Source organism: Cygnus atratus, chromosome 25, assembly GCF_013377495.2.
Source record: "Cygnus atratus isolate AKBS03 ecotype Queensland, Australia chromosome 25, CAtr_DNAZoo_HiC_assembly, whole genome shotgun sequence".
NCBI classification, from domain to species: Eukaryota; Metazoa; Chordata; class Aves; order Anseriformes; family Anatidae; genus Cygnus; species Cygnus atratus.
In genome coordinates, this window is record NC_066386.1 from 793,706 (window position 1) to 819,733 (window position 26,028).

Genomic DNA, 26,028 nt, shown 5'->3' on the forward strand with positions numbered 1-26,028 from the left:
GCCTCTCCGTGGCTGCGGTGCAGCGGGTGGGCCAGGAGGGACGAAGCCACCTTGTCACTGGGGCCCTGCAGGGTCCTGCACTGCAGCCTGACCCCATCCCACGGTGGGGGGGTGCATGAGCCCAGTGTCCCCCCCCACCCCATCCCCTGCTCCCCCACGCTGCGGGGTCCCTGCCCCCCGGCAGTGCCGGCCCTGGGGCTGCCCAGCTGCGGCGGCGCGAAGTGCGGGCGCTTCCCGGGGTGCTGCGGCTGCGGCTGTCCCCGCCAGAGCCCTCCCCTCCTGCCCCCTGACAGCCTCGGGGAGGGGACCCCGGGACCTCGGTGCCCTCGCACCGTCCTGTGCCTGGACACAGCGCATGTGAGGCCGCAGGGTTTGGGTGATGGCGGTCTTGGGGTTCCCATCTGGGTGTGATGGCCCCGCGGGATGTGGCAGTGACGTGGCCTGGCTGGGTTCTTGCAGGAGCAGTGTTACAAGAGGGGCTTGCTCAGAGCAGCACCGTGCCATGGGGACAGGACACAAGGTGTGTCCTAGCCCCTGTTGGACCCAGCAGCCCCCAAAGCCCTTGCTCGCCTTTCTAACCTCCCCTCGCCGCCCTCCCCATCTCCCCAGGCTTCCCCTCCTGGCCAGAAGCACTTTAGGAAGGGGGTGATGTGCTGCCACCTCGGGGGGCACGGCTCGGCTGGGGGACGTGGGGACATGGGGAGCACAGACACATGTATGCCAGGGCCCGGCAGCTGCCCCTGGGGCTGGGGGGCGTCAAGTCAAGTCACTGTCACTGTTACACGTTGTTCTCATACGTTATGCAAATATTTGCTGTAAAGTTCCCGCCCCCCCCCTTTTTTTTTTTGTAAATAGTGTCTCTAAATGTGTAACATATTACAAAGGATTTATAAGGATTTTGTAAGAAGTTTTGCTCAGCTGAAAGGCCAGCCCTGACCACACAAAGCGCTGGACCACTGTTGACTTTTTAAACCCTTCTGCATGTGTACCCCTGGCGTGTTGTACGAGTCGGTATATGCAAAACTGCAAAAAAAAAAACCAACCAGCCCCAACAAAAAAACCCTGCTTTGGAAACTGTCCTCCTACGAGTCCCGGTCTATATAGTGGAAATAAACTGGTTATTTGAGGAGAGTTTCCTGCTGTTATTGCTGCGCCTTCCGGCTCGTGGACCCCATTTCCTCCATGCTGCAGCCCCCAGGCACTGGTCCTGATCCTGGGGAGGGCTCAGGGTGGGGGGGGGGTGGTCCCAACCCTCCCACCCCAGCACCGGCACTGCAGCACAGACACAAGAGACCAGGCCTGCGGGGAAAAAGTGCCATAGAGAAAAGAAAGTATTTTATTAAAGCCAGACACTCTGATAGAAAATAAAAGTAGTAAAGGGAAAAGAAAAATAAAAAGCAACCCTTTGTCATCGGAGTTTGCAAGTTACAATGGTCACGTTTCGCACAGAACTACCCATGGCATCCATACAGAGATACAGAGACTACGCTACAGCCGGCCCGGCCGCGGCGAGGCCAGCCCGCGCCCTGCCCGGCCCCGCCGCCGCCCCGGCGAGTCCTTGGTTTTGTTTTTGTTTTCTTAAATTTTAAAACAGTTCACAAGAAAATTCATGCTAAGAGACACACGACATTGTAGAAACCCCAAAACAGCCTCTAAAGAGTATTAGGAATCTTTTTTTTTTTTTTTCTTTTTGTCCTTTTAAAAGTTGTAACCTTTTCTTAAACAACATTCAGACGAGTAAAGCGGGATGCGCATGCAGCGGGCGCCTCCAGACACATGCACGATGCAGGCAGCACTTGTTTTTTTTTCTTTTTTTTTTTTTTTTTCTTTTTTTTGGTCATTTTTGCAACTTTTTTTTTTTTTTTGTCTCTTTTCAGTTTAAATCAGAATCAAGCAGATTTTTTTTTTTTTTTTGTTCTCGTGCTTCAGCAAAAGCACCAGGCTCGGTGCTCACACACAGTTTGCATGATGCCATGAAATGACGGACGCACACGCACGCACACACGCAGAGACACGCTCACATAGAAAACCAGCCTGGTGGGCAGCCAGGAGGGGTGGGAGGGATAAGAGAAGGGGGTGGCCTGGAGCTCCACATGCCCCCACCGCAGGCTGCTCTGGGGCCGGGGTCCCGGTGCACCCCTTGGCAATGCTCGGGCAGGCAGCAGCCAGCACCTACAGCAAGGTTGGGGCGCAGCGAGGGGCTGTGGACCTCCCTCCCCCCCCCCCAGGCATGAGCTCACTCACAGCTGCAGAGTGCCCCCCGTACCCCCCCCCCCCAATTCACTCTGTGCAGGCGGGGGTCCCCCATGCACTGCCCTGGGCGCCCCGACACCACCCGGCGCAGGGCACACGCCAGTGCCGGAGGATGCTGCGGCACTGCCGACAGCTCTGTGCATGCATGGCTATGTCCCCATGGGGCTGGAGGCAGATGGGACACCCCCACAAACACCCTGCACCCCCCCAGGGCTGGCTGCAAGGTGCTGAGCCCTGCAGTGGGGCAGGCCCCGGGTGCCCTCGCACCTCTGTGCTTGGGGTTGGGAGCGATGGGGGGCACGGCCAGCCCTGCACGGCCACTGGGGCACTGGGGCAGGGAGGGCTGGGGAGGGGCCAGGCACGGCCCCTTCCCAAAAATCCATAAGAAGCTGTGGCTTTGCTACAGTGTTTCACTTTGGTACCAAGAAAAAGTAATTACAAATTAAATTAAACGCATCAAGTGACTGCTATTGCTGCCAGGAGCCGCTGCCCCCTGCCCCAGGTCCCGGCCTCGACGCGTGGCCCCGTGGCTGTCACCGGCAGCCACCGGCCCCGGGCTCCTGGCCCCGACCCCGACCCACCGCTGCCTTGGTGAGGGGCAGGACGGGGATGGGGACAGGGACGGGCCACAGAAGGGGGTGGAAGGAGGATGCCAACTCAGCATGAGGGCTAACAAGCCGCTAGGAACTGACCCTCTCAAAATCACAAGGAGCTATAGTTTAACCGGGGAAGAAAATCCACCCCCTAATATACCAGACATGAAGAGATTCATTTCTTTTCTTTTCTTTTTTTAAATATTTATATATATATTTATATTACGTATATTATATATATATAATATGTAAATATATTTTTTAAAACAATATAAAATGTTAAGACACTTCACTTAAATGTAAAGAGTTGCTTTTTGCAATCCAAAGAAATTGCATCATGATTTTTTTTTTGCTTTTTTTTCTCTTTGTTATTCAAAAAAGGCTCGTTCTTCTGTACAAAAATGATTGATATACAAAAAAAGAGAGGGGAAAAGAAGAAAATAATAATAAAAAAAACAACCCAACAACGAACTAGCCAACGAAAGGAGTGATTCGATCTCTTGTTGCACTGCGGGTGGACGGTGCGCTTCACAACACGGCATTGAACACAGGCACACACGCGCACACATGCACACACGCACACACGCACAGCGCTCCCCTTGCACACCCGCCGGGCTGGGCTGGCAGCAGGGGGGTGCAGGCAGGCGGCCTGGCCCCCGGCCCCCTGGGCATCATGGCAGGGCTGGGCTGGGCTCATCCCCAGCGACCACCCCCGGTGCTGCCCCGTTCAGCCCTGCTCAGCCTGCTGACCCCAGCCCTGCTGCAGGGGGGGCTCTGGGACATCCTGAGGGCGCTGGGTGATGTTCAGGGGGACACGGGTCCATCAGGGTGTCCCCGTGCAGGCAGAGCCCCCGGACATCGCAGCGTCCCTCTGCCCCAGCCACCATGATGACCCAGACGAACAATTAAAGTGCTACGTTACGAACCTACAGTGATGGGGGATGATCCCCGGCGCCCCCCCGCACCCCCTTTCCCTACCCGTTTCCACCTCCCCAAATTTTACATGCTCAACCTCTGGGCGCCCCAGCAAACCCCAGTCCCCCCTGGGCACCTCAGGGGAACCTGGGCTCCATCCTGGCCACCCATCCCACGGCAGAGCGAGCCCCATGGGGCCGGGGGCTCAGGATGCTCCTCGGAGCCAGCACCGACCTTCGGCGAGCGCCGGAGCGAGCGCGGCCGCAGCTCTGCCCACGGAGGCCCGACGGGCGCGGACATCGTCCCCTCAGGGCTCGGCGGAGTCGCGGCGGCCGAGAAGCTCAGCGGGGAGAGCGGGCGGCGGGCAGGGCGAGGGGCGGCGGGGGCGTCCTCGGCAGCCGCTTTTTGCCCGCTCTGCGCCCCCCGGCCGCCTCCTTCGGCTTTTGGGCGGCTGCCGCCTGCGCAGGCGGGGTCGGGCGCCGCGCCGCGTCCTTGTTGCTTGAAGCTCGTGAAACTGGTGGGGTGAAGCTCTGAGAGCTCTTAAATAAACAGAAAACGGCAGGTGGGGAAGGGAGGGATCGAGAACCAAAAACGACAGCAACCCAAACAAACCAACGAAAATAAAAAAGGAAAACAAAAGAAAGAGGGGGAGAGAGAGAGAGAGAGAAAGAAACAGAAAGTGGCTGGTTGGCCATTTTGGAGCAAGATGTGAGACAGAAGTCGGGCCGTGCCGGAGCAGAGGCAGACACAAGTCGGGCCGTGCCGGAGCAGAGGCGAGACAGAAGTTGGGCCGTGCCGGAGCAGAGGCGAGACACGAGGTCGGCCACATTGGAGCAAGACATTTAAAACAAAGAGAGGGACACGTGGCGATGCCTCAAGGTGCCTCAAGAAGACAGTCCAAGGGAGGAGCACAAGGAAGAGAGAAGCCCGGCCCCAGGAGCAGGAAAACGGTTGGATGGAGCTGGCAAGGAGGCTCAGAATGAGATGGATGAGTTCCTTGCCCCAAAGGAAGTCAATACAGGGATGGATGTTCTGCCAGATGCAGGTTTTTCTGAGACTGCAGGGGAAGTCTCACTAGCCTCTTTAGATGGTCTAGCGGCCTAGAAAGAAAAGCAAGATTCAAGGAGGAGGAGGAGGAGGAAAAGGGGAGGAAAGTCAAACAGTTTCTTAAAAAAAGACCAAAAAAATAAAAGAAAAAGAAAAAAAAAAGGAAAAAAATAAAACAAAATGAAACAGGAGTTTGTTCAGAAGCAGCATTGATTTAGGCCTGAGGTCAAGCAGCTGGAAAAGGTCCACCACAAACAGAGCACGAGATGAGCTGGTTCCACGAGTTACTGGATGGGAAGGGGGCACCCCCGAGAGGAGCAGGAGAGAGACAAAAGAGAGAGAGACAGACAGACGGACACGTGGACAGACACGCACACACAGAGGCAGGCAGGCGGAGGGGAGAGGGGAGAAAGGTGGGGTGGGGGGGACAAGAATCGCAGTGTTAGGCTGGGCACGCAGGCTGCGCGGTGCCTGCCCCAGCCGGCGGGGCTGCCGCAGAGGTGCTGTTCATCAGAGCCGAGTGGGGCTGCCCGCGCCGCGGGGATGCTCAGCAGCCCAGCGCCGGCCCCGGGGGAGCCGCACTCCTCTGAGAAGGTGGCAGCGCCCACCCCAGCCCCTGCGCCCACCTGTGCCGGTGGTGGCAGCGCCAACAGCGACACGAAGCAACCCTGCTGCTGGCGATGATAAAAAGGGCTCGTGCAAAAGTTGCTCCGCACGGAGCCGGGGCGGAATGCACCGGGAAGGTGCTCACAAAGCCTCCGGAAAGGGGCAATGTCACCTGGGCTTCTGGGTGGGGGCATGGCCGAGCCCTGCACAAAGGACAGCAACGACAAGGATGCCAAGGAACCCCCCCCCTCAGCTGGGGAGGCAGGGTCCTGGCCCATGCTGGTGCTGCCACAGAGTGCCCGAGGTGGGGACTTGGCGGAGTGAAGTGACAAGGAATACGGTGACACTGGGACAGCTGGGACTGTGCTAGCACGTGGCCTCTGGGTAGGGGACTTGGTGGCACCGCCAAGGCTTCCAAGGCCACGGGGGACCTGCAGACCCCCCATGGAGGGGCCAGCAGCTGCCTGCCCGGCTGCTCAGGGCTGCGGGAGCACGGAGCCACGCGGAGCCCTGTGGCTGGGGATGCTCCAGGGAGAACCTGGCCACAAGCACCCCAAGTCTGCAGGCACCGATGAGGGGCTGAAACACTCACCAAGGGGAGGCTGCTGGGCGAGGACAGCCTGGGGACATGCCACCACCACCCCGGGACCCTGTCGCAGTTGTGACAAACAGCACCAGTGCGTGGCTCTGACCTGGTGCTCAGGAGGGGCTGGGGCTGGGCCAAGCCCTCATGCACGAGAGGTGCCCGTTTTGCTCATGAGACATTTGCACAAATTGCACGAAATCCCCGCCACCACTCGCCCCAGCTACAGCTTGAGGTAGCTGGGAAACCCCTCACGTTTGCCTGGCAGGGTTTATGGATCCAACAGAATGAGCAAAATCGGGTTTATTGGGTGGTTTGTTAACGACAGGCCCAGGGAAGGGGACTGAAACACAGACCGGGTTGGGAAGGAGGACAGGACAGGGTGAAGCCGCTCGTGGTGCTCCCACAGCGGGGCTGGTGCGAGGAGAGCGGCAGGAGGGGAGGAGAGGAGCAGGACGGGGCTGGGGGGCGGGGGACAGCCTGGCTGGGGGCACCTGGCCTCGTGCCCGAGGGAGCAGGACAGGCACTGCGAGCACTGCCCCCCCCGCAACAACACAGGAGCAAGTGAAATCCAGATGCGTGGATGAGCCACGGGGACAGGGATGGGGTTGGGGTCAGGGACAGGAGCGGTGCTGGGCCGGAGGGGAGGCACAGTCCCATCCCACAGCTCTCCTCTTCCAGCTGCTGTGGCCCCCCCCACCCCATCTCCACGCTGCCGGTGCCCCAGTTCCCCCACCCTTGGTGTCCCCTCCTGGCTGCGGGGCAGGCTGAAGGCACAGCGTGGTGACGTGCTGCGGGGCTGCGGCTCTCCAGACCCCGTCTGTCTCACGGGAGGGGCCTCTGGCCAGCTCCCCCTCCTCACCGTGGCCAAATGCTCTGCAGGGAGGTCTCAGGATCCCCCGGGATCCCTGAGCCGGGCACTGGGGCTCACCCCGTCCGTCAGGGCGGCAGCAGCACCCAGGGACGGCAGAGAAGTCGCCTCCTGCTTCATTCTCACCACCCCTGAGGTGAGCTTGCCCCCCTCAGCTCTGCACAGAGCTGCGGCCCCCTCCCCAGCAGCCCCCTGTGGCTGCCCCTTGCCAGGCCCAGAGGGAGCTGAGAGCCCCCTGCCTGCACCCCGGTGGCGGGGGCCTGCACCCCGCGTCCTGCCAGGCTCAGCCAAGGGGGAGCGCGGCCACCGAGAGGGTCCAGAGCCATGAGAGCCGCCTCTGCTGGCGTGGTCGTCCCTCCTCCCTGCCCACCACCCGTAACACAGCGAGGGGGAAGCAGGGCTCGTGGCCAGCCTGCGGCTCGCCCTGCCGCTGGGGAGCCTGCTCTAGAGATAGGCTACCTGCTGCTGTCCCTGGATCCGCATGTACTCCATCCGCTGCTTTATGTGCTTGCTTTTGTCGGGGCTGCCCTGCTGGCTCTGCTTCAGCCTGGATGCCGGGTTCACCATCTTCATGGCCGGGATGGAAACGCCACCGCTCTGTTAGGACAGAGAATTTCGGGAGGCAGAGATTAAAACCAGCAGGTGAAAACCCACACGAGCACAGACTGCAGCCAGGCACTGCTGGCATGGAGCACACGGGGCCATGCAAGGCCCCATGGCCTCATCCCCATGGCACCACCGTGCCATCCCGCAGGGCCCCGGGGCTCTGCCACACTGCCGGGACAGCCCTGCCGTGGCGCTGAGCCCAGCCGAGGACAGGGACATCGGCTCCATGTGCCAAGGGAGCCTTCACCGGGCAGCGCCGTGGTGACCCCAGAGAGCAGGCAGGACTTACCGAGAGCTGCAACGCAAACGGGGGGTTAGGGGCAGACACCGGGAGGCAGAGGGCAGGAGGAAAGCACCCCGCTGGGGTGCACAGCCCAGAGACAGGACAGGAGGCGACGTCAGGTGGAAGCAGATTCCAGGTGGAAACGGCGGCAGTGGGAACAGAGGTTTTTATTAACTATCCACACAGGCTGAGATACAAAGACTTGCGAGAGCAGCAGCAAGAGAAGCGTTACGTGTTGGCACGTCCCTAAGTGCGAGGAGATCCCCAGAGCAGGTACCCAGAGCGGTGCCTGCTGCGGAGCCCAGGCAGAGCCGCATGCTGCAGGCCGGCCACGCATCCCCCCACTGCCTGGGCACCCCAAAACCCCACACAACTGCTGCCCTGCCTGCCCCGTGCCGGCCTGGACCAGCTGCCCCTGGCGGCAAAAGCAGCACTTCTGTGCTGCCCCAGAAACGTGCATGGGATGCCCAGGCTGCGCCGCTGCCAGGACAGAGCCCACAGGTTATCTCCGGGGTCAGGTTAGTGGGATCGCTGCCTGCACTGGAACTCAGTGCCTGTCCTCTCTGCCTCGCTGTGGGACCCCCTGCACATGTGCCAGCCACAGCCATAAATCCACCTCGTAGCTCTGCTGCTCCTGTGCACAGCTCAGGCGGTGCAGCAGGACCTGACAATAGGGGGAAATTGCAGCTACACCCACTTGGAAGGCCCATTCACCCAGCCAGAGCCCTGTAAAGGGACCGCCGAGTAAGTGGGAACCGGGGCTGAGATAATTGCTGCAAATGAAAAAGAAGATTCATTCATGAGTGCTGATTGTTAATAAAGGAGCAGGCTGACTTGTGAGTAGCTGAGGGCACTTTTCCCCCTCTTTTCCCAGCTATTCAGCAAGCCCAGTGGCTGCCACAGATTCCAGCAGAAACCAATTTGGACGGCTTCAGGGAGCCCGCGCTGTGATTTAATTAGGAGAAACATCTGCTGCTTCGCAGTGACACTTAAAATGCAGTTCCTCAGAAAAGTGCTTATGCTAAATGGAAAGACGAGGAGCGCCGCGTTCCCGCCCAGCTCCCCCAGCCCCTGCCCGCCCCGCGGCCGCTCGCTGCCGGAGCCAGCGCTGCCCTCGGCCACGCAGCGCGCGCAGCACGGGGTGCCCGGGGTGCCTGCTCCGCCGCTCCCCTGCCTCCCTGCCCTGCCTCCCGCTGCTGGGAGCTGCAGGAGCCCATGTCACCGCTCCCAGCTCACAGGGGCCGAAGTGGCAGCCCCAGCCCCAGCCCCAGCCTGGGCAGGGGGTCCCTGCCCCCTAACCCAGCACCGGCAGCAACAGCGGCCTGAGCGTCCTTCTGCCACCCGCCACCCGGAGGGTGACTCGGCCCAGCTGGTAGGGAGCCTAGAGCTCGTTGGCGTGTGCCTGGATAGCTGCAGTGCTGTGCCAGAGCTGGCCCTGGAAGGGCCCCAGAGGAGGGCTCCTTTGCCAACCGCTTCTCCTAACGCACTTGGCTCTGCTGAGCCGATGTCGCTGCGGGGCTCTGAGCTACAGCGGCCCCCCCGCGGCACGGCCAGCTCCTGCGGCAGCGCTGGCCGAGGTGACCGGTGCAGACCAAAGTCGGGTGCACCTGGAGCAGCCCCAACACCCGTGGCAGACACCAGCTGCCCAGGGTCTAATTCAGCGCCCGTGCAGAGCCAGGGAGGGTGCGGGGCAGCCCCGGCCCCAGGGCGGGGTGGTGGCAGTGCCGCTGGCACCGGCTGCCTTTACACGTCAGCCTCTGCTGTCTGCAGCCTCGCTCCAAGAGAATTTTTGTGTTACACCTCAGCTCGGCCTGGAGGTAGAGTCACAGAGGGGGAGCAGGTAGAGGTGGAGGAAGAGAAGACATCAGAGTGAATCCGAGGGCAGAGCACACCAAGAGGGAGAACAGAAAATAAACCTGAGGGCTGCTGAGGGGGAGCTGTGGCTTGGGTAGCAGAGGTGGCTTGGTCTGGCTCAGAGACGGGCTCTCAGGAGCATCCTCTTTGGGCCGGCTGAGATCCAGGGCAGTCCCACCATCACAGCCGCTGTGCTCGAGGTGCCCCGCACCTGCCTTTGTCTCCTCGCTGCCATCAGACACTGCTTGTCCTAGCAGTTCTTTAGGAAAAATAAATTCGGCTGCAGGGTGGCTGCTGATCTCGCTGATGGTAATTTCCAGCTCACGGATAGTTTCTTCGAGGCTATCCAGTCTCTGGTACGTGCCTTTATAAATCTCCTTGCTGCGTGGCGACATGCTGTGCAGGGGGGACACGTCACCTTTGCTCCTTCCTCGAGGAGCGGGGCAGCAGAGCCCCTCCGCTGCCTTCCCACCTGCATCCTCCTCGCCTCCTCCTGCCCCGGCAGCCAGACCCACGCTGTTCCAGCCCGGTGATACTGCACACTGGTGAGGCCCTGGGGAAGCAGCGACCTGCCCCTGGGGGTGCCCAGCCTGGCACCATCCACTCCCCTGGATGTGGTCACAGCCTGGGGGACGCCTGGCTTTTGGCACTGGCAAGCCGTCGCGCTGGTCCCTCCGCAGGTGTTTGCAAACCCCGTTGGAGCATCCAGGAGGGACGGATGCCTCCCGTGTGCTCTGCCTGGCTCCTCCTCGGGGCTCTGCATCACTGGGGACGGTGCTGGGCCCTTGGCTGCCTGCACCTGGGACAAGCGCTGTGTCTTCGGCCCCCGGATCTGTGGCCTGCCCTTGGGGGTGAGGAGGCTGCTCAACCAAAGGACCTTGCGGTGCAGTCTGGCTGCTGCCTTCCTGCCTCCTGGCAGGGCTCAGAGCAGTGTCCTCTCCTTCTGCCCCGGTGGGCTGGCTTGCTCCTCGCTTTGGGGGAGACGGGACCTTGCTGTCTGCCGGAGGGAACCTGCGAGTCTCTCCTGGTGCGTGCTCACAGCCTCGGGATGGGGCACTCCGGGACTGCGGGGCTGAGGCTGGAAGGCCCCCGGGCATGGATGGAGACTTTCTGGGGGTGCCAGCAGACACTTGGCATCTCCCCCCTGCCTCAGGTGCAAGCTCCCGTCCGGCTCCTCCGCTGCCAGCTGGGTCCCCATGCTCGGAGCAGCCCATTTCCACCGGCACCTCGGGTTCGGTTTCAGGGGACGGCGGCGCAGACTCCCACTTGGTGAGCACAATCTGCGGGAGGGAGAAAGCCCTGCTCCCCGGGGGGGCCGGGGCCACCGGCTCCTAGGTAGAGAATTCAGACAGATTAGGAGCCGGGGAGCGGCACGGGCTGCCTGCTGGTGGAGGGAGCAGGCAGCTGCTTGGGGAGCACAGCCAGGCTATTTCGGGTCCCCTAGTGCTGGTCCCTCCGGGCATCGCTGCAGGAAGGTGTTCGGATAGGAAGGGAGCTGCTCGGCTCCCTGCCTGGCCGGGTCTGGGCAGCTGTGACCTCCCAAAGGTGTCTCGAGGCATGGAGTGACCGCGTTTATACTGTGCGTAAGGCAACCTTAGGGGAGATGTCGGCAACAAGGGGCTAAAATCTTCAGCAAGATAGACTCGGTGCTGCTGCACCTCTTAAATGTGTTTGGGAACCTGACTGCCGTGGTCCAGCTCAAATTTCTCTTGTACTGGTGTAAACTGGCGAGACATTTGTGCAAGCACAGAGCCTAGCCCTCGGGGGCTGCTCGGCCCCGCAGGACGCGCTGCTCTCAGTGCTCAGGACCTGAAGGCAGGGACGAGCCATTGGAAATGGGCTGTGGTGGGGTGACAGACCTTTACATCCCTGAGCAGCAAGAAGTCACCTGGAAAACCCCTTCCGTCCTCCCTGCACCTCTCCATTATTGTCCCAAGGGGGACGCAATGAGCCGTGCGGTGCCTGGGAGACCACAGCCCTGCACGGAGGCAAGCTGGAGCAGTGCTCTGGCAGAAGAGCTGCTCCCCGGCAGCTGCAGCAAAGGGGGGCCCTGCTCCGCACCCCAATCCTGCCCTGGGCAGGGGCTGCAGCCTCACGGGGCTCCATGCACAGCTGGCTCCAGCCCCTGCTGCTCTGCTCAGCAGCCCAGAAATTGGGGGGAGCTGGGGCCAAACCCAAAGAGCTCCCGGCAGCCTCCAGCCTCTGCCCCAGCCTTCACCTTCTGCCTGCATCATGCGCATGGAGCGGGCTCTCTGTGTCTCCATGCACCACCGACCACAGCCCCGCTTCGTTGCCACCCTCCCCATGTACTGCCAGGCCACCCGGGCACCCAGTGTGGCACGAGAGCGGGGAGCCCTCCCTGTGCCCTGTGTGGTGGGGTGCTGGGGGGCCCTGCCTCTCCCCCATCCACGTGGCTGCAGGATCCGGCCCTCACGGGAGCTGCAGCAGCCCCGTGCTGTGCTGCAGAGGGGTTAGTGCTCGGTCCGGTGCCGTGTCAGTGCCGTACACGCAGTGGCAGTGAGCAAGGGAGTGAAGAGAAGCCATTAGTTGGTTAAATCAGAGAGGGAAGGAGCAGTGAGTTAAAAAGAGGTGGGAGAGGCGGTGGTTAAAGTGCAGCCGGTCAGGAGGAGATGTCGGCAGGAGGGATCGGAGCTCGGAGCGAGCTGTTACCTTCCATCCTTCGGCTGCAACGGAGGCTCCATTGGGCCACATGTCTGCGTGCCCAGGGGAGACGGCAGCCGCGAGCGGATCGTAACGGAGCTTGGGAATGAAAGGGGAGGCAGAGCTTCTCTGAAACACCTGGGGAGTCAAACACGAAGGGTTGGAGGAGGAAGGCTTGGGGCTGACAGAGACAGAGTCCCGCCAGGACAGGGTCTCAGCAGCTGCTGGCGGTGAGGGAGGCATCGGCTGCTCCCCGCTGGCAAGGTGCCCTGGCCACGGAGCACCCCCGCATCTCTGCTGCCCTGTGGCAACGCTTGTGCCCCCCGGGCAGGATGCAATTGCTCCATGCTGCCTGTCCCTGTGGCACCACACTCCTGCTGGAGATGGGGCGAGGACGGGGACACCCACTGCTGCACTGCTGCTCGGGGGTCGCTCCTGGAGCTGCTCCTGTGGATGCCCGGAGCAGGCGCAGCGTGGGGGCATCGCCCCCACCCAGCGAGCCGGGCGCCTGCAGCCCCCCCTGCCACGCTCACCTCCAGCTCCGCAATGATGCGGTCCTCGTCATCGTCGTCCTTGATGGCAGAGGCAATGATGGGCGGGGTGGACGCAGGTCTGACCACCTCCGACACCGTCCGTCGCAGCTTCACCTGCGGCTTCTGGGTCTCCAGCTCCTCCGACTCGGCTTTCTGCGGGGGCGCAGGGCGGTGAGGGGCTGCGGCAGCCGAGGGGTGACCCAACACCCCCAGCAGCCACCCCCACGGCCCCGCTCCCCACCTTCATAAATCCAGGCTCCTTCTTGCTGGTGACGATGACTTCGCCGCTGCGGGTCGTGGTCAGCCCGTGGGATGAGGGGAAGCTCCGGCGGGGAGGGGGAGGCGGCGGCGATTTGGAGGGTTTCTCGGTCCGGTACCGCGGCACTGTCAGCTCGTCTGGGCACAAACGATGCTGTGAGGGCACGAGACCTTCCCCTTCCCCTCCAGCACAGCACCCGAGGCTCTCCCGCTGCCCTCCTGGGCACGAAGCTCCCTTAGGGCAGCGCTGCCCAGCCCAGGGAGGCACAATGGGGACAGCACGAGGGCACGGCCAGTGCACACGTGGATAGAGCTCAGTGCAGAAAGCAGAGCTGACACCAAGCCCTGCCCCAATGCCTGCCCCTGGGACCCTGTGTGCACCCCAGCCTGGGATCCATGGGGCACCCCCAGGTCCCCGCGCCGTACCTGAGCCCCTGCGGCCGTTGGGGTCGGCCTTGCCCGCGGACTTCTGTGCGTGCTGCGGCTTGGAGGGCTTGTGCTCGGGCGTGGACGCGGCGCTGCTGCTGCCCGTGGCCTGCTTGTGCTTGGCAGCGAAGTCCAGGTCGGGGATGGCCTTCATGAGCTCGGCCTGCGTCTCCTCCAGGAGGCGGTTGATGTCCTTGGCACTGTACTGGGTCAGCGCTGCCCGCTTCTCCTCCCAGTCCCGCTCGGCAGCCTGCGACAGCCGGCACAGCCCCTGCAGCCCGCGCCGGCTGGCAGCTCCCCGTCGCCCACCGTGCCCACCACCTCCCCGTCACTTGGGGTCTCCCAAGGCTCAGTGGCACACTGGGTCTCCCTGATATCGGGGACTGCCCAGCACCTGGAGCTCCCTACCTTTAAGATGCCCCCTCCCTGACATCTGGGACCGCCCAGCACCTGGGGCTCCCCACCTTCGAGATGCCCCATCTGCTACAGACCCATCAAGAAGGATGTGCTCAGCTTCTGTTCCCAGTTTTAGCCGTGGGGGAGCTCCAGCAGGGTTCGACCCTTCAGAGGAGGCCCCCCAGCTGTGGGTTTCGTTCAGACAGCACAGGAGGAACCTGCCCCAGGCCCTTACCTCCACAGACACGGCTTTGTCTGCGCTCTTCTTGCTGGGAGTCTCCGGGCCCGTCTGGGTCTTGGCAGGAACCATCTCCGGAGCTCGGGAAGGGTTATTGCTCTTGGAGGGGTGGGTCTGGGTCTGGGGGGGGCTGTGCCCGAAGCTGGGCATGCCCAGGGTCTCGGTGGCAGCCGTCAGGTGGTGGAGGCTCACTGGGGGGCTGGTGGGCATCTCCAGGTCCAGCCCTTTGCTGAAGTCTGTCTCGGGGGCCATCTTCTTGGGGGACTGGCTGAGGGTGTTGGGGGGGGTCCACACGCCCTCGTCCACTTGCCTGCAGGGGACAGAGGGAAGGTGCTGGGTCACCGCACAGCACAGGGAGCTTGGTTAGTGCAGCCTCTGCAAGCCGCTCCACAAAGACCCTCGCTCAGTGTTTGTGTTTCATGGCTGAGAGCCGGGAAGAGCAGGAGCACGAGCTCCAGCCTCCCTCAGCAGGGCACATCAGCAGCTCCTCTACCTGGCTGTCCCTTTGCATGAAGCCTGGAAGAAATCGGATCCCTCCAAATTCTGCCCCTCTGTCAGATCTGGCTGAAACTGCCCTTCGGATTCAGAAGTTATTAGGAAACGGGAATGACAGGTAGGCAGATTCATGCGCTGTGTGATCATACAAGCTCATTTCCACAGAAAACCAGGCTAGAAATGAGCCTGAGGCAAGCCCCGGTGGCGGAGCACTCCTCGAGCTTGGCCAAGTTGTAAGCTTTCATGAAAGGTTTCGTAATCAGAGCAGGCAGGTGGGTGCAGCGGCCGCGCACGGCCCAGCCTACCATCGTTATTGGATCGGGGAGAGGATTTTCTCCATCAGAAGAGTTTTCTGTTCCTCAGGAAAGAGATTTCTGACCACATCAAGTGTCTCCAGTGCATGCAGATATATGATCAAGTATTTTCACGGTGATAAGGAAAGATTGGTTTTGAAAGAGGGGTTCCCACGTACGCCCTGGAAAGGACCAAGGGCATTTTTTAATTCCTGAGCAGAAAAAATGAACCCTTTTTCAACGGCTCTGGGAATTCTGACCCCTAACATAGAGAGGACACTGGCTTACAGGTGGAGGACACAGGAGCAACCGAAGGGCCTGGTTGTGTCCTCCAAGGTGCATACAGCCCCCTCCTGCCTGCAAGGGAAGGACCGCAGGGCTGTGTGGGGCTGTAAGGAGGACGTGGAGCAGGGGCAGCGCCAGGGGCTGCGGGGCAGGGGCTGGGCTGGGGGCTCGGCAGCAGGGCGCAGTGCTCACCTGCGGATCTGGGCGAGGGTGTCTGTCACCGTCTTGCAGCGCTTGAGCAGCCCGTCAAGGCGGTTGGGCTCCTCCTTGAGGAACTTCACGGCTTCCACCTCCACCCGCAGCACCACCCGCATCTTGCTCTGCAGGCTGGGGAACTGGGCTGTGGTGGGAGAGGGGGGTCAGGGGGCACTGCAGGGGACCCCACACCCACCGAGACCACCACAGACATCGTGTCTGGACGGATGGGTCCCGGGGAGCCCAGGCTGTTGTCTCTCCACCCCCCCGTGCCCCCCATCCCTGCCTGTCTCTCGCAGGCACCGGCCCCAGCCCCTGGCAGCTGCAGTCTGCAGCCCTGGGCACAGATCCTGACCTCTAGCCAGGGGCTCGGTTGCGGGGACCCTGCAGGCTTGGTGGCAGGGGACACAGAGCAGGTCATTTCTGGCTGCCCAACCCCTGCCTCGCGCACTTGTCCCTGCTGCTCAGCATCATCCGATCTCACTGCAGGACAGCGGAGCTGCTCCCACTTCTGCCCCGTGCCCCCAGGCCCTCCCCATGTCCCTGCTGTCCCCCCCACCTCTCGCAGCCCCAGCGACTTCTGCCAAGTCCCTGCTCCGTCTGCCCACGCTGCGGCACGCAGGAGCTCTGCCACTTCGAATCGAGGCGCAGGGCGTCTGCTCGGGGAAGGCAGGGTGGGGACAGCCGGGGACAGGAGACTGCAGGAGCAGCAAAATCACTGCAGTGCGTGCAGGGGGGCGACAGCAAGGTCCCCTGGGGCAGCAGCGCCAAGCACGTGGGAGCTGGCGGAGGGACTTGAGATGATTTTGGCACCGGCAGAGCACCAGGGACCCATCCCTGGGAGCAGCACAGAGCAGGAGCACGGGGCGCAGCCCTTGCACCCAGGCAGCCTGCAGGACACGCGACGCAGCCCTGCACTGGCACGGGGGGAAGCCTGTTCTGGGGCATGAACATGCCACGTACAGCAGAACGGGCTCCAAAGGTGCATTTACTCAGACCCGGAGCCACACAGCAGCGCCAATAGAGGCTGACAGCGTCCTCCCCCCCCTGCAGCGCACGTCCTCCTCCTCACCCTTGAGGTCTGTCAGCGTCTCCCCCAGCTGCTTGAGCACCACGGCCTTCTCCTCCAGCTCCTGCACGGGGATGAGTCGGTGGTTGTGGGCCAGGTCCTTCTGGATCTTCTCCACCGACTTCTCCAGGTCACTGCGAGCACAAAGCAGGGCCGGGGTGTCACTGCTGTGCCGGGACGCTAGAGACCCCGGGGAGGAGCTGGTGGCCACGGGCAGGTCCTCATGGGACAGGGGGAGAGGAGAGCTGTGTCCTCCCTCCCACGCTGGCCACGCAGTCAGGGATAGGGCTGGCGCCATGCGGCACCTGGATTTGCACCAGCAGAGGATGTGGCCGGGGGGGGTCAGGGCACCAGGACACCCCCCGCGTGCTCACTTCAGCTGCTGGGTGATCAGCTCCTCCTCGTTGAGGTACCGGAGCCGCTCCTCTTCCACCAGGCTGCGCTGGCGCTGCAGGGGGTCCTCGTGCTTGCGCATGGTGTCGGTCACCCGCACGCTGATCTCCGTCTCCGTCCGCCGCAGCATCGTCTTCACCGTCTCCTGATTCTGCAGCTGGGGGGGCGAGGGAAGGGGGTCAGGCTGCTGGCTGGGCAAGCTGCCCCGCAAAAAAGGTCACCAGGAAAGGGGGATTTCTGTGCTCCCGGGCTGGAGCCTCCCAGCCAGAGCTGGGCAGGGCCGGGGCCCCCCTGTGTACCCACCTGCAGCTTCTTGAGCTGCTGCAGCTGGTTGCGGAGGTCGCTGGCGTTCTGCTGCAGGTCGTGGAGGTGCAGCTGCATGTGCAGGCGGGTGATGGCCGTGGGCTGCCCCGCTGGCGTGCTGGTGGCAGAGGGTGGCGGGGGCGCGGGCACCGGGGTCCCCATGCCGCTGCGGCTGGTTGCTGCAGGGGGCAAGCAGAAGCTGCTGAGGGAAGGCACCACCCCGTCCCAGCGGGGTTTTCCTGGGAAACCCTCTCCTTCCCCACTCTGTTCCAGTCCAGCACTGCTTCTGCCTGGCCTCCAAAACCGCCATCAGCTCTGTCCCCAAGCTGGCACCAAGGTGAGCCCAGATCAGAGCTGTCCCCTGGCAGGATGGGGCCCCCCCGGGTTCTGGCATGGGATGGGGCTGCAGCAGCACAGTTCCTGGGGCCAGGGACCCACGGCAGCCCTGGGACATGGGGGGCACTGCAGGGAGGTGGCTCTGCACCTCTCCCCTGCCACTTACACGCTGATGGGGGGGTCCCGCCGTTGGTGGCTTCTGTCTTCTCACTGCAACGAAAGAGAGGAGGGGGTGAGCGTGGAACAGGCACCTCTGCCCTCTCCAGCACTTTGCCTGGAGGAGGCCCCCCCAGGTCCATGCCTGCCCCCCTGCCCCTTACCTGGGGGTCTCTGCCTCGGAGCCGCGGAGCAGCGCGCTCTGCACCAGCCCGGTCAGGCTGGCGATCTGCTTCTCCATCGCCTCCATCCGCTCCCTGTGAGGGAGGCAGGGGGTGAGGATGGGGCATGGCACCACGGACCCCACGATGGCACGGCTTGTCCTGGCCTCACCTGTGCTCACCCACCGGGTGTTGGGGTCCGTGCAGGTCCCAGGGGGGGCACAGGGGGCACAGTGCAGCCATCAGCTGCCGTACCCAACCCCCTTTGTTCCCTCTTGCTGCCTCCTGCTACCCCCAGGTGGCTCCCCCAGCCCCGCACAGCTCGGTGCTCATCGCCCGCCCCAGTGCTTCTGCTGGGATGGACTGGGGCAAACTTGGCCCTGCTCCACCTCAGCTCCCCGCCTGCATCGGAGGACGGTGACCTGAAAGCAGAGCCCATTTCCACGGGGACGCTCCTCCCGTGCCCTCCCTCACCTCGTTTCTGTATCCTTGGCTGGCACTGGGGAGCTGAACCCCGAGAGCGGGCGGTCGCTGGGGCCGGGAAAGAGCTCGGGGGGCCCCGAGGCACTGGGGTTGCGGGGCTTGCTGACAGGGCTCTCCATGAAGACGGAGGAGCAGGAGTCCTTGCGGAAGGACTGGCGGACGGGCGAGGACCGGCTGGGCGGCCCCGAGTAGGGGCTGTGGGGGCTCTGCCCTGGCTGCACGTCCACCAGGCGGCCATCGGCCATCTTCTGCGGGGAGGAGGGGGGCATGCGGAACCCCAGGCCGGGGCCGTACGTGTCGCTGTACATCTGCGCGTTGGGCTTGTACAGGCTGTCCTCCAGCTCCGTCTGCAAGGCGGCCGCGGAGTAGGTGCTGAGGGAGCGAACGGAGCCCCGCTTGTAGAGCCCCCCGGAGTAGCCGAAAGGGTCCCCCATGCCGGCCAGGGACTGGGTGGAGGTGATGCTGAGCCGGCCCTCGTGCACCATGCTGTAGGGATCGGCGTACAGCCCCTCGTTCTTCACCAGCACCATGTTCTTCCCGGCCAGGTCCTCATCCGGCTTCACGTCGCGGCGCTCCAGGATGGCGCTGGGGCTTGGCGAGACGCCCGGCGCGGGCGGCAGGTTGGAGAGGCGCTCGCCGTGGTGGACGGGGCTGCCGGCGTAGGAGGGCGGGCGGCCCCCGCTGTAGGACATGCGGGAGCGGGACGGGGAGGAGGACTGCAGCACGGGCGGAGGGGAGCTGGAGGCTAGGTGAGAGGCTGGGGACATGTTGTTCAGCCGGCGGGTGGGAGATGACTCCCGGGAGGTGTAAACCATCTCCCGCTGCGGAAAGGGGCAGGGATCATCAGCACGGTGACCCTGCGGGCCGGGCCCCTTCCCTGTCCCAGCCCCTGCCCCGGTGTCCCCCTCCAAGGACCGGGAGCTGCAGCTCGCATGTCTTCACCTGGCCTTGGCAAACAGCAGCTCCCTCCTTCCCATCCGCAGGAGCAGGATGATTTATTCTGATGAATCCCCAAATTATCATGTTTATCACCCCCCCGTCAGGCCCCAAACATCCATTCTTTTAGAGTAACACAACACTTAACAATGCTGGGACCGGGGAAGAGGAATGGCAGTCATTACTCCTTCCACAAACACAGGCAATTACCGGGCCCTCCATCTCCATCACTTTCCCTCTTCCAGAGCCCAGCCCCAAACCCTGGGGCTCTGCCCTGCCCCAGACACCCAGCCCCTTACCCTCAGGTCGCCGTTGGTGATGTGCGAGGCTGGGAAGGAGGCGTACAGGGGCTCTTTCCTGTAGATTTTAATGATGCTCCTGTCCTGGATATCACTGCAAGGAGAGGCAGAGCTGTGAGCCGGCACCCTGCGAGCACAGGCAGCCTCCCAGCCCCAGGACTGCACCCATGCCCCCCCTGCTGCTTGCAGACTACTGATATCTCCGTCTTCAACACCCTCAAAGAAACAGAAATCAATGTCAGGGATCCCCTGAGAGATGCCAGGTCAGGGTCTGCAGCACCAGGGGCTGGTTTGGCTCAGTAGAGATGAGCAAGCGTTGCCTGCTGTGGTCCCTTTTGAAGGCATTTACCCCCCACAAGCCCTTTGTTTCCTCCACCATTTTCAAGGAAATCCTTCCCCGTTGCAAGGGTCTTTCCATCCCCGCTCGAAAGGGAGGCACCGGACTACGACCGCAGGCAGTGAGGCTGCCAACATCGGCTTGCCTCTGAGATGGATGGAAAATGCAAGCTGATGTGCTCAGCACCCCATGCCAGGAGCGAGCAAGCTCTCGAGGGTTTGTGCAAGGAGGAACATTGGGAGGCTGCTGTTCCCTGCCTGAGCTGGCCCAGGGTGCTCGGGACCAGCAGAGAGCCTGGGCTGGATTCCTGAGCCCCCCCCACGTCTGTCTGCCCCTCACCGGACATCCTCCAGCTCGTAGAAGACGTTGCGCGACTCGTCCTTGATGAGGATGGCAGTGTTGGGAGACTTCAGCATCCCCATCGTGAGCTTCTGGGGGAACATGTGGACGATGAGGGCGTGCAGGGTGTCCATGCTGCTGATCTCGTGGGTGATGTGGACGCGCCTCGTCTCATCCCCAAACTGCAGGAAAAGGACCCCTGCAAGCAGAGCGTGCAGAAAGCGGTGAGGTGAGGTGAGCCCCGGCCCCAGTGCAATGCTGGTGACGTGCCATGGGCAGGATTTGTGCCCCGTGTGCCTCTCCCAGCCCCAGGGCAGCCCACCCCCCCTCCCCCCCGCAGTGCCGGTACCTGGTGAGCGCAGCTTCGTCTGGCTGGTGGAGCGGGACAGGGGCAGGCTCTGCCGGAACCGATTCATCCTGTTGAAGCCCAGCGGCAGCTCCGCTTCCGACATGGTTTCCAGGGATTCGGCCGAGGCGAAGGAGAGCTTGGCTTGGTCGGCCAGGCCAGGCTGGGAGCCCTGCGAGTGCCGGGAGCTCCTGGTCTGCAAAGGGGAGAGCAGGGAGGTGAGAGGAGCGGGGTGCTGGGCACCCCTGCCCTGCCCCGGGCCCCTCCGCTCCCCCGGAGCCTCGTCCAGGATGCGGGCAAGGCTGAGCCGTGGCTGGGGATGCTCAGCCCCCTCCCAGCTGAACCCATAGGCACAGCCTGGACACATCTCTGGGCTCAGCACCCCCTCTGCCCACTGCCCCAGGATGTACACCCAGGCGTGCCCCTTGTTGCCTGCAGTCTCTTGCCCATGTTTCCCACTTCAGGCTCGCAGCACTCCGTGTCTCAAAGCCTCCCAGCACCATTCCAGGCGCCTTTGAGTTTCTCCTCCAGCAACCCACTCGAAATAAAAGCAGCGATCGCTGGTAACAGAGCCAGGGCTTGCATGCGAGCACTGGAATAACCTTAGCAATTACAGGAGGTTACACATCCATTACGCCAATGAACCAGCTCCCGGGAAACATAAATGCCTGGCTTATTCTGGAAGCAAAGCAGTGGCAAGGTTTATGGCTGCCTGAGCCGGGGGAAAGTAATGGGTTTGGGTTTACAGCAGTGAAAATTTAATATGCCAGGAGTCCAATTTCACATGGCCAGGCATATATCCCCTGCATGAAATTCAGGCTACAGACACGGGCTTTCCGCACAAATGTCTTTAAGCCCTGTATGTGGGCTCTGTGCATGTAGACAGGATGGTGCCTGCTAGGTAGAGGTCAGCACACCGACACCCAGTGACACCCACTGGCACCCACTGGCACCCACTTACCCTCCCGGAACGGCTCGCCCATGGGTACACAAGGGCTGGGTGTGAGCCAGGAGCAGCTCGGTGAGCCCCAGCCCCACGGGCAGGCAGTGCTCGTGCAAGCAGCGGCCACGGCTGGAGCTGCTCCTGCCCCTTCCAGGGTCGGGGTGAAGTCGGGGGCAATTTATGGGGTGGCCCCGGCGGGCAGAAGGGGACTTTGTGCAGGATAAACTCAATGAGCAGCGGTGCCAGGGCACAGCCCAGTCGTGCCCAGGGGCTGCATCCACCCCATCCACAGCTGAGCCAGGGGTCGGACAGACGGACAGACGGACGGACAGACAGACAGACACTGCGCAGGCAAGTCTGGGTCCCGCAGGTGCCCACCCACGCAGCGGCTCGGCGAAGCACACGCTGCCTGTCAATGCCTGGAACGCGAGGCTTGATTTTCCAGACACATGTTTAACGTGGGCAAATCAAACAGAGAGAACAAACAGCTCCCGGGGTGTGGAAAAGGCGGCGTGGAAGGGACAACAGCTCTATTTTAAGACCAAAAAGAAAAATCAATATGAAATGATAACAGCCATCATCGTCATTTAAATTAGACATTAATTGGAGGATTTAATTAATCCTGTGGGGTGGGGTTTTCTAGGACTTGAAATGTTCTCGCTGTAGCTAATTGCTGGAAAATTGACTGCTTAGTTTTGTTGTTGTTGTCTCAGCGCAAGGCTCGTAGGCAGCACAGATGCTGAAATTCTTCCATCGGGTGGGATCCCAGGTGGGATCCCACCCCGAGCCAACACCCTGTCCCCAGTACGTGTTCGGTCTGCAGAAAAGAATCATTAAAAAATGGATTTCGTCCGGGGGGGGGGTAGTCTCTGTCTCTCCCTCCCCAAAGCACGAAGCACGACAGGACGGCTGAGACCGCCGTTGCCACGTCGCATCGCTGTTGCTATGGGTTGCGGTGTGCGCATCCCAGCTCAGCACCCTAACGCACGGCACGCAGCGGGGCCGTGGGCTGGGGTGAGCTGGGGTGGGCTGGGGACAGCTGCCCCTGCTCCTGGCCCCAGTGAGCCCGGACCCTGCCTGCCCTCTGCCTCCACCCCGGGGCTTCAGCCGGCCTCGAGTAATTAAGCTGCTCTGACGGAGCTAATTATGGCATCCTCAAAAAAAAAAGAAAAAAAAAAAAAAAGAAGGAAAAAAATCCCAGCAAGATGAAAATTAATGGATTTTTGGCCCGGAAGGGACCGCTCTGATCATTAGCCTGATGCTCAGCCTGGCATGCAGAGGGACCAGCAGCAGCGCCGAGCCCAGGGGAAGCAGCAGCCGAAGGGACGTGCCCAGGCAGCGCAGCCCCAGCAGGGGCAGGATCGGTGCCTGCATCGTTCCCCAAGGTGTAAGAGGGGCTGAGCAGCCCCCAGTGCTGCGGTGGGGTCTCTGCCCTTTCTTGCCAGTGGCCATTCCAGCCACAAGAGCTGGTGGGGGGCACCCATGGGGCTGGGGCACCTGCAGAGCCCCGCAGCAGCCGGCAGAGCCACAGGCAGGAGCTGGCAGCTCCGTCCTTGGCCTCCTGTGGACAATTAATGGCACGACTCCTAGGGAATTGTTTTGCATTGCTCTGCCTCGCTAACGACTTATCCCGCTATCAGGCAATACATTTGCCGACAGCTCGGCCCCCACACATCCTGACGGCTGCCCGTGTCAGCAGCCGACATGGGGAGGACCCGGCAGCCCCGGCACGCTCCCCCAGCCCTGGTGCACTCCCCCAGCCCCGTTTACCTCGCTCGCAGCCCTGCTGAAGGAGCTGGGACCCATTCATGTCCACCAAACCCTCAGCACACCCCCACGTGTCAGGACCCAGCACCCTTGTGCAGCTTCATCCGTCACCGTGGCTTCTCAAATGGGCACCCAGATCCCTGCTCCTGCTTCCCTGGAGGTACCTGGGGGGGGCCAATCCTGCCTTGCTGGGCACCAGATTAAGCCCTGGGCTGGGCAGTGCCCGGGGCAGCAACTCCACTGCCAGGACTTTACTGACGGCCCCTCAGAGCTGCCAGGGGGAACACTGTGCTGGGCCGAGCACTGCCCCGATGCCAGGGTGGAGGCCGTGGCGTTGCCTCCTCCCCGGGCACACGCAGCTCCGGCTCCACAGGCACCTGCCAGGGCCCATGCTCAGGTGCTGGGGCTGAGTTTTCATTCCCATGCACGATGAAAACCAACATCAGCCCTCACGCCGACTCCAGAAGGGAAATCTCTTTCTCTGTCTGGCCAAGAGCGTGTCACGCCCTGCAGCTGAGGAGCGAGATATCAAAGGCTGCGGCAGCCAAGCACCCAGCGCACACCAAGGAGCGGAATATCCTCCTCCTTCAGAGCACCTTTCATCCCCGGGCCTTATCTCCCCGCCTGCTGCACAGCGTGGCCCCACGGCTGCGCGACCGGGCTCGGAAAGGATTGATGCTCTGCCAGGACATTGCAGCCGTGCTGGGACCGGAGCTGTGCTGGTGGCAGCTGGGGAAGGATAAATCTGGGGGTGCTGGATAAATCCCGGGTGCAGGAGCACTTTGCATGGAGGAGACCTCAGGACCCCCCAGCCTGAGAGCAAAGGTGCTCGGTCCCCTCCTGCTCAGTTATGCCCCCAGGGACAGTTTTGCCTGAGCTCAGAGCCCCGATGCAGAGCTCAGCACCCTGCAGCTTCCAAAGAGCCGATGTCCCCCACGCGCCCCAGGCACCGAGGTTTTCCCCGCAGTGTCTGAGATCCACGGCGGCAGCGAGCGGCCGGATGGAGGGGGGAGAGCATCCCCCTCGCCATCCCCGCGCCACAGCGATGCCACGCTGGGAGATGACCCATTTCTTGCTGAACGAGCATCGCAGCACGGGGGTAATGCAGCGCCGGCTGACTCCTGCCACGGCCGCGTGTGCTGGGAGCCGGGGGCCCCGCGGGGCTGAGCGCCCTGGGCAGCGCTGGGGGCCCCGTGCTCTGCCCTGGGAGCACGGCATGGCCCCGAGCGTGGGAAGCAGCAGCGGGTTCATGGTCGGAGCACGGAAGGGAAGCAGAGGAGTGCAAGTGCCCAAAAGCAAAACAAAGCTGCCCAAGGCCACCAGGCGGCTGTTACAGTCCTGGCAACGAGGGAAGGAAGCCCAGCAAGGAGCTCACTTTCGGGGCGGGGAGGAGCAGAGATGCGATGGCTGCGGTGACAGGCACCAGGGGCAGGGTGACTACAGCCTGCCCCAAGATGAAACGTGCCTGCTCACCTGCCACGGGGCACTTTAAAGCCCCCGGTAGCCTCCTGCACACTAGAGCAGAGGAAATCTTGCTGGGGCAGATGCATCAGCAAAGCATCTCCGGCCTGGGAGAGCGCCAGGGGTGCTGCTTTGGTGATTTGCCCAGTGAAAGCCCCTCGCAGAGCATGGGGCTCCCCAGGCCCCCCGGGAAAGCAGCCCCCCACCCCGGCTCTGTGCTGCCCTGGGAGCCTTATGTAAAAGAGGTGGGATGGGGAAAGGGGGGGACTTGGGGGCCTTTGTCTTTTATCTCCCCAGAGCTAAAAAAAGACACAATTAAGCAATTCTTTTAGCTCCTAAAACTTCCAACAATCCCTTTCCTGTCAGTGCTGAAGCAGCTTCGTTATATCTGCCTGGCTAGATAAGGATGTTTCTCTCCTCCTCCTCCCGCCCCTTGTCTCCATCCCCCCTTTCTGCCCCGCTCCCTCTCTTACCTCCCTGCCAGCTTCCAGGGAGCTGAGGTCTGAGCAGTGCTCCGAGGACTTGGGCGAGGTGGGGGCTCTCCCATGGGTGCTGCAGCGATGGGTGCCGCAGCCACCCCAATGGTTAGGGGCAGGCCTCGGTCTTGATGTAGACCCGCAATGGAGGCAGGGAAAGGGGGGGGAGCGTTTAGGGGAGGAGAAGGGGGCAGAAGGTTTTTGGCAGGGAGGGGAGGAGGAGCAGCAACTGACCTCACCCAGGACCTTTTGAAAGAAGACAGGAGGAAAACACGAGAAGCAATGTGCTAGGACAGATCCTGCCCCGGGACAGAGCAGGGCACTCTGCAGCTGTTCCCATGCAAGACTCAAAGCCACCAGAGCTGATCTCCCTCCTCAATTCTTCCACCCACTTGCTAGCGCCAGGCAGCAAGCCTGACCCCGCAGAGAGACCCCCCAGCAAGGGAGCAAAGGGTCTGTCCCAGCAGGGACAGCGCCTCGCCCCTGCCCAAGGAGGGCTCCATGGGTGGTTTGTACTCAGCTTTAGAAAAAGCAACCATTTACGGCCCATTTCTGCTGCTCCTCTGCACATCAGACACACACACAGCAGCACTCAGAAAATACCGTGTTTGGCCCACGGGAAGCAGAGCATTTGCAGCACCGACACCGGGCAGCACAGGGGGATCCCTCCGCACCCCGCTGAGATGCGCCCAGGGCGCACGGCTCCGCTCCACCCAGCTCCGAGCCCAGCTCAGCCCCAGCTCCGTCCCGGCCCCTCTCCCTCCCCAGAACCACCCGAACTCAGCCCGCAGGCACCAGTACAGACCTGTACCCGCAGCTGGGCAGGATCAGC

General features: G+C 62.4%; 1 protein-coding gene across 1 annotated transcript in view; it reads right to left on the reverse strand.

Annotated features, from left to right (window-relative positions):
- Nucleotides 1–4,735: 4,735 nt before the first annotated feature.
- The window catches only part of SRCIN1 (SRC kinase signaling inhibitor 1), a 48,242-nt gene continuing 26,949 nt past the window's right edge, over nucleotides 4,736–26,028 (reverse strand). The window contains exons 4-22 of the mRNA XM_050715560.1: nucleotides 20,553–20,745; nucleotides 20,204–20,402; nucleotides 19,528–19,621; nucleotides 18,284–19,113; nucleotides 17,813–17,905; nucleotides 17,659–17,702; nucleotides 17,157–17,335; nucleotides 16,835–17,010; nucleotides 16,464–16,594; nucleotides 15,389–15,536; nucleotides 14,121–14,433; nucleotides 13,490–13,739; nucleotides 13,047–13,201; nucleotides 12,806–12,958; nucleotides 12,282–12,410; nucleotides 10,185–10,942; nucleotides 9,674–10,127; nucleotides 7,328–7,465; nucleotides 4,736–4,861 (exon numbers count right to left, since the gene is read on the reverse strand). Of these exons, the coding sequence (XP_050571517.1) occupies nucleotides 4,736–4,861; nucleotides 7,328–7,465; nucleotides 9,674–10,127; nucleotides 10,185–10,942; nucleotides 12,282–12,410; nucleotides 12,806–12,958; nucleotides 13,047–13,201; nucleotides 13,490–13,739; nucleotides 14,121–14,433; nucleotides 15,389–15,536; nucleotides 16,464–16,594; nucleotides 16,835–17,010; nucleotides 17,157–17,335; nucleotides 17,659–17,702; nucleotides 17,813–17,905; nucleotides 18,284–19,113; nucleotides 19,528–19,621; nucleotides 20,204–20,402; nucleotides 20,553–20,745 (4,563 nt within the window). The remainder of the gene's footprint in view (nucleotides 4,862–7,327; nucleotides 7,466–9,673; nucleotides 10,128–10,184; nucleotides 10,943–12,281; nucleotides 12,411–12,805; nucleotides 12,959–13,046; nucleotides 13,202–13,489; nucleotides 13,740–14,120; nucleotides 14,434–15,388; nucleotides 15,537–16,463; nucleotides 16,595–16,834; nucleotides 17,011–17,156; nucleotides 17,336–17,658; nucleotides 17,703–17,812; nucleotides 17,906–18,283; nucleotides 19,114–19,527; nucleotides 19,622–20,203; nucleotides 20,403–20,552; nucleotides 20,746–26,028) is intronic.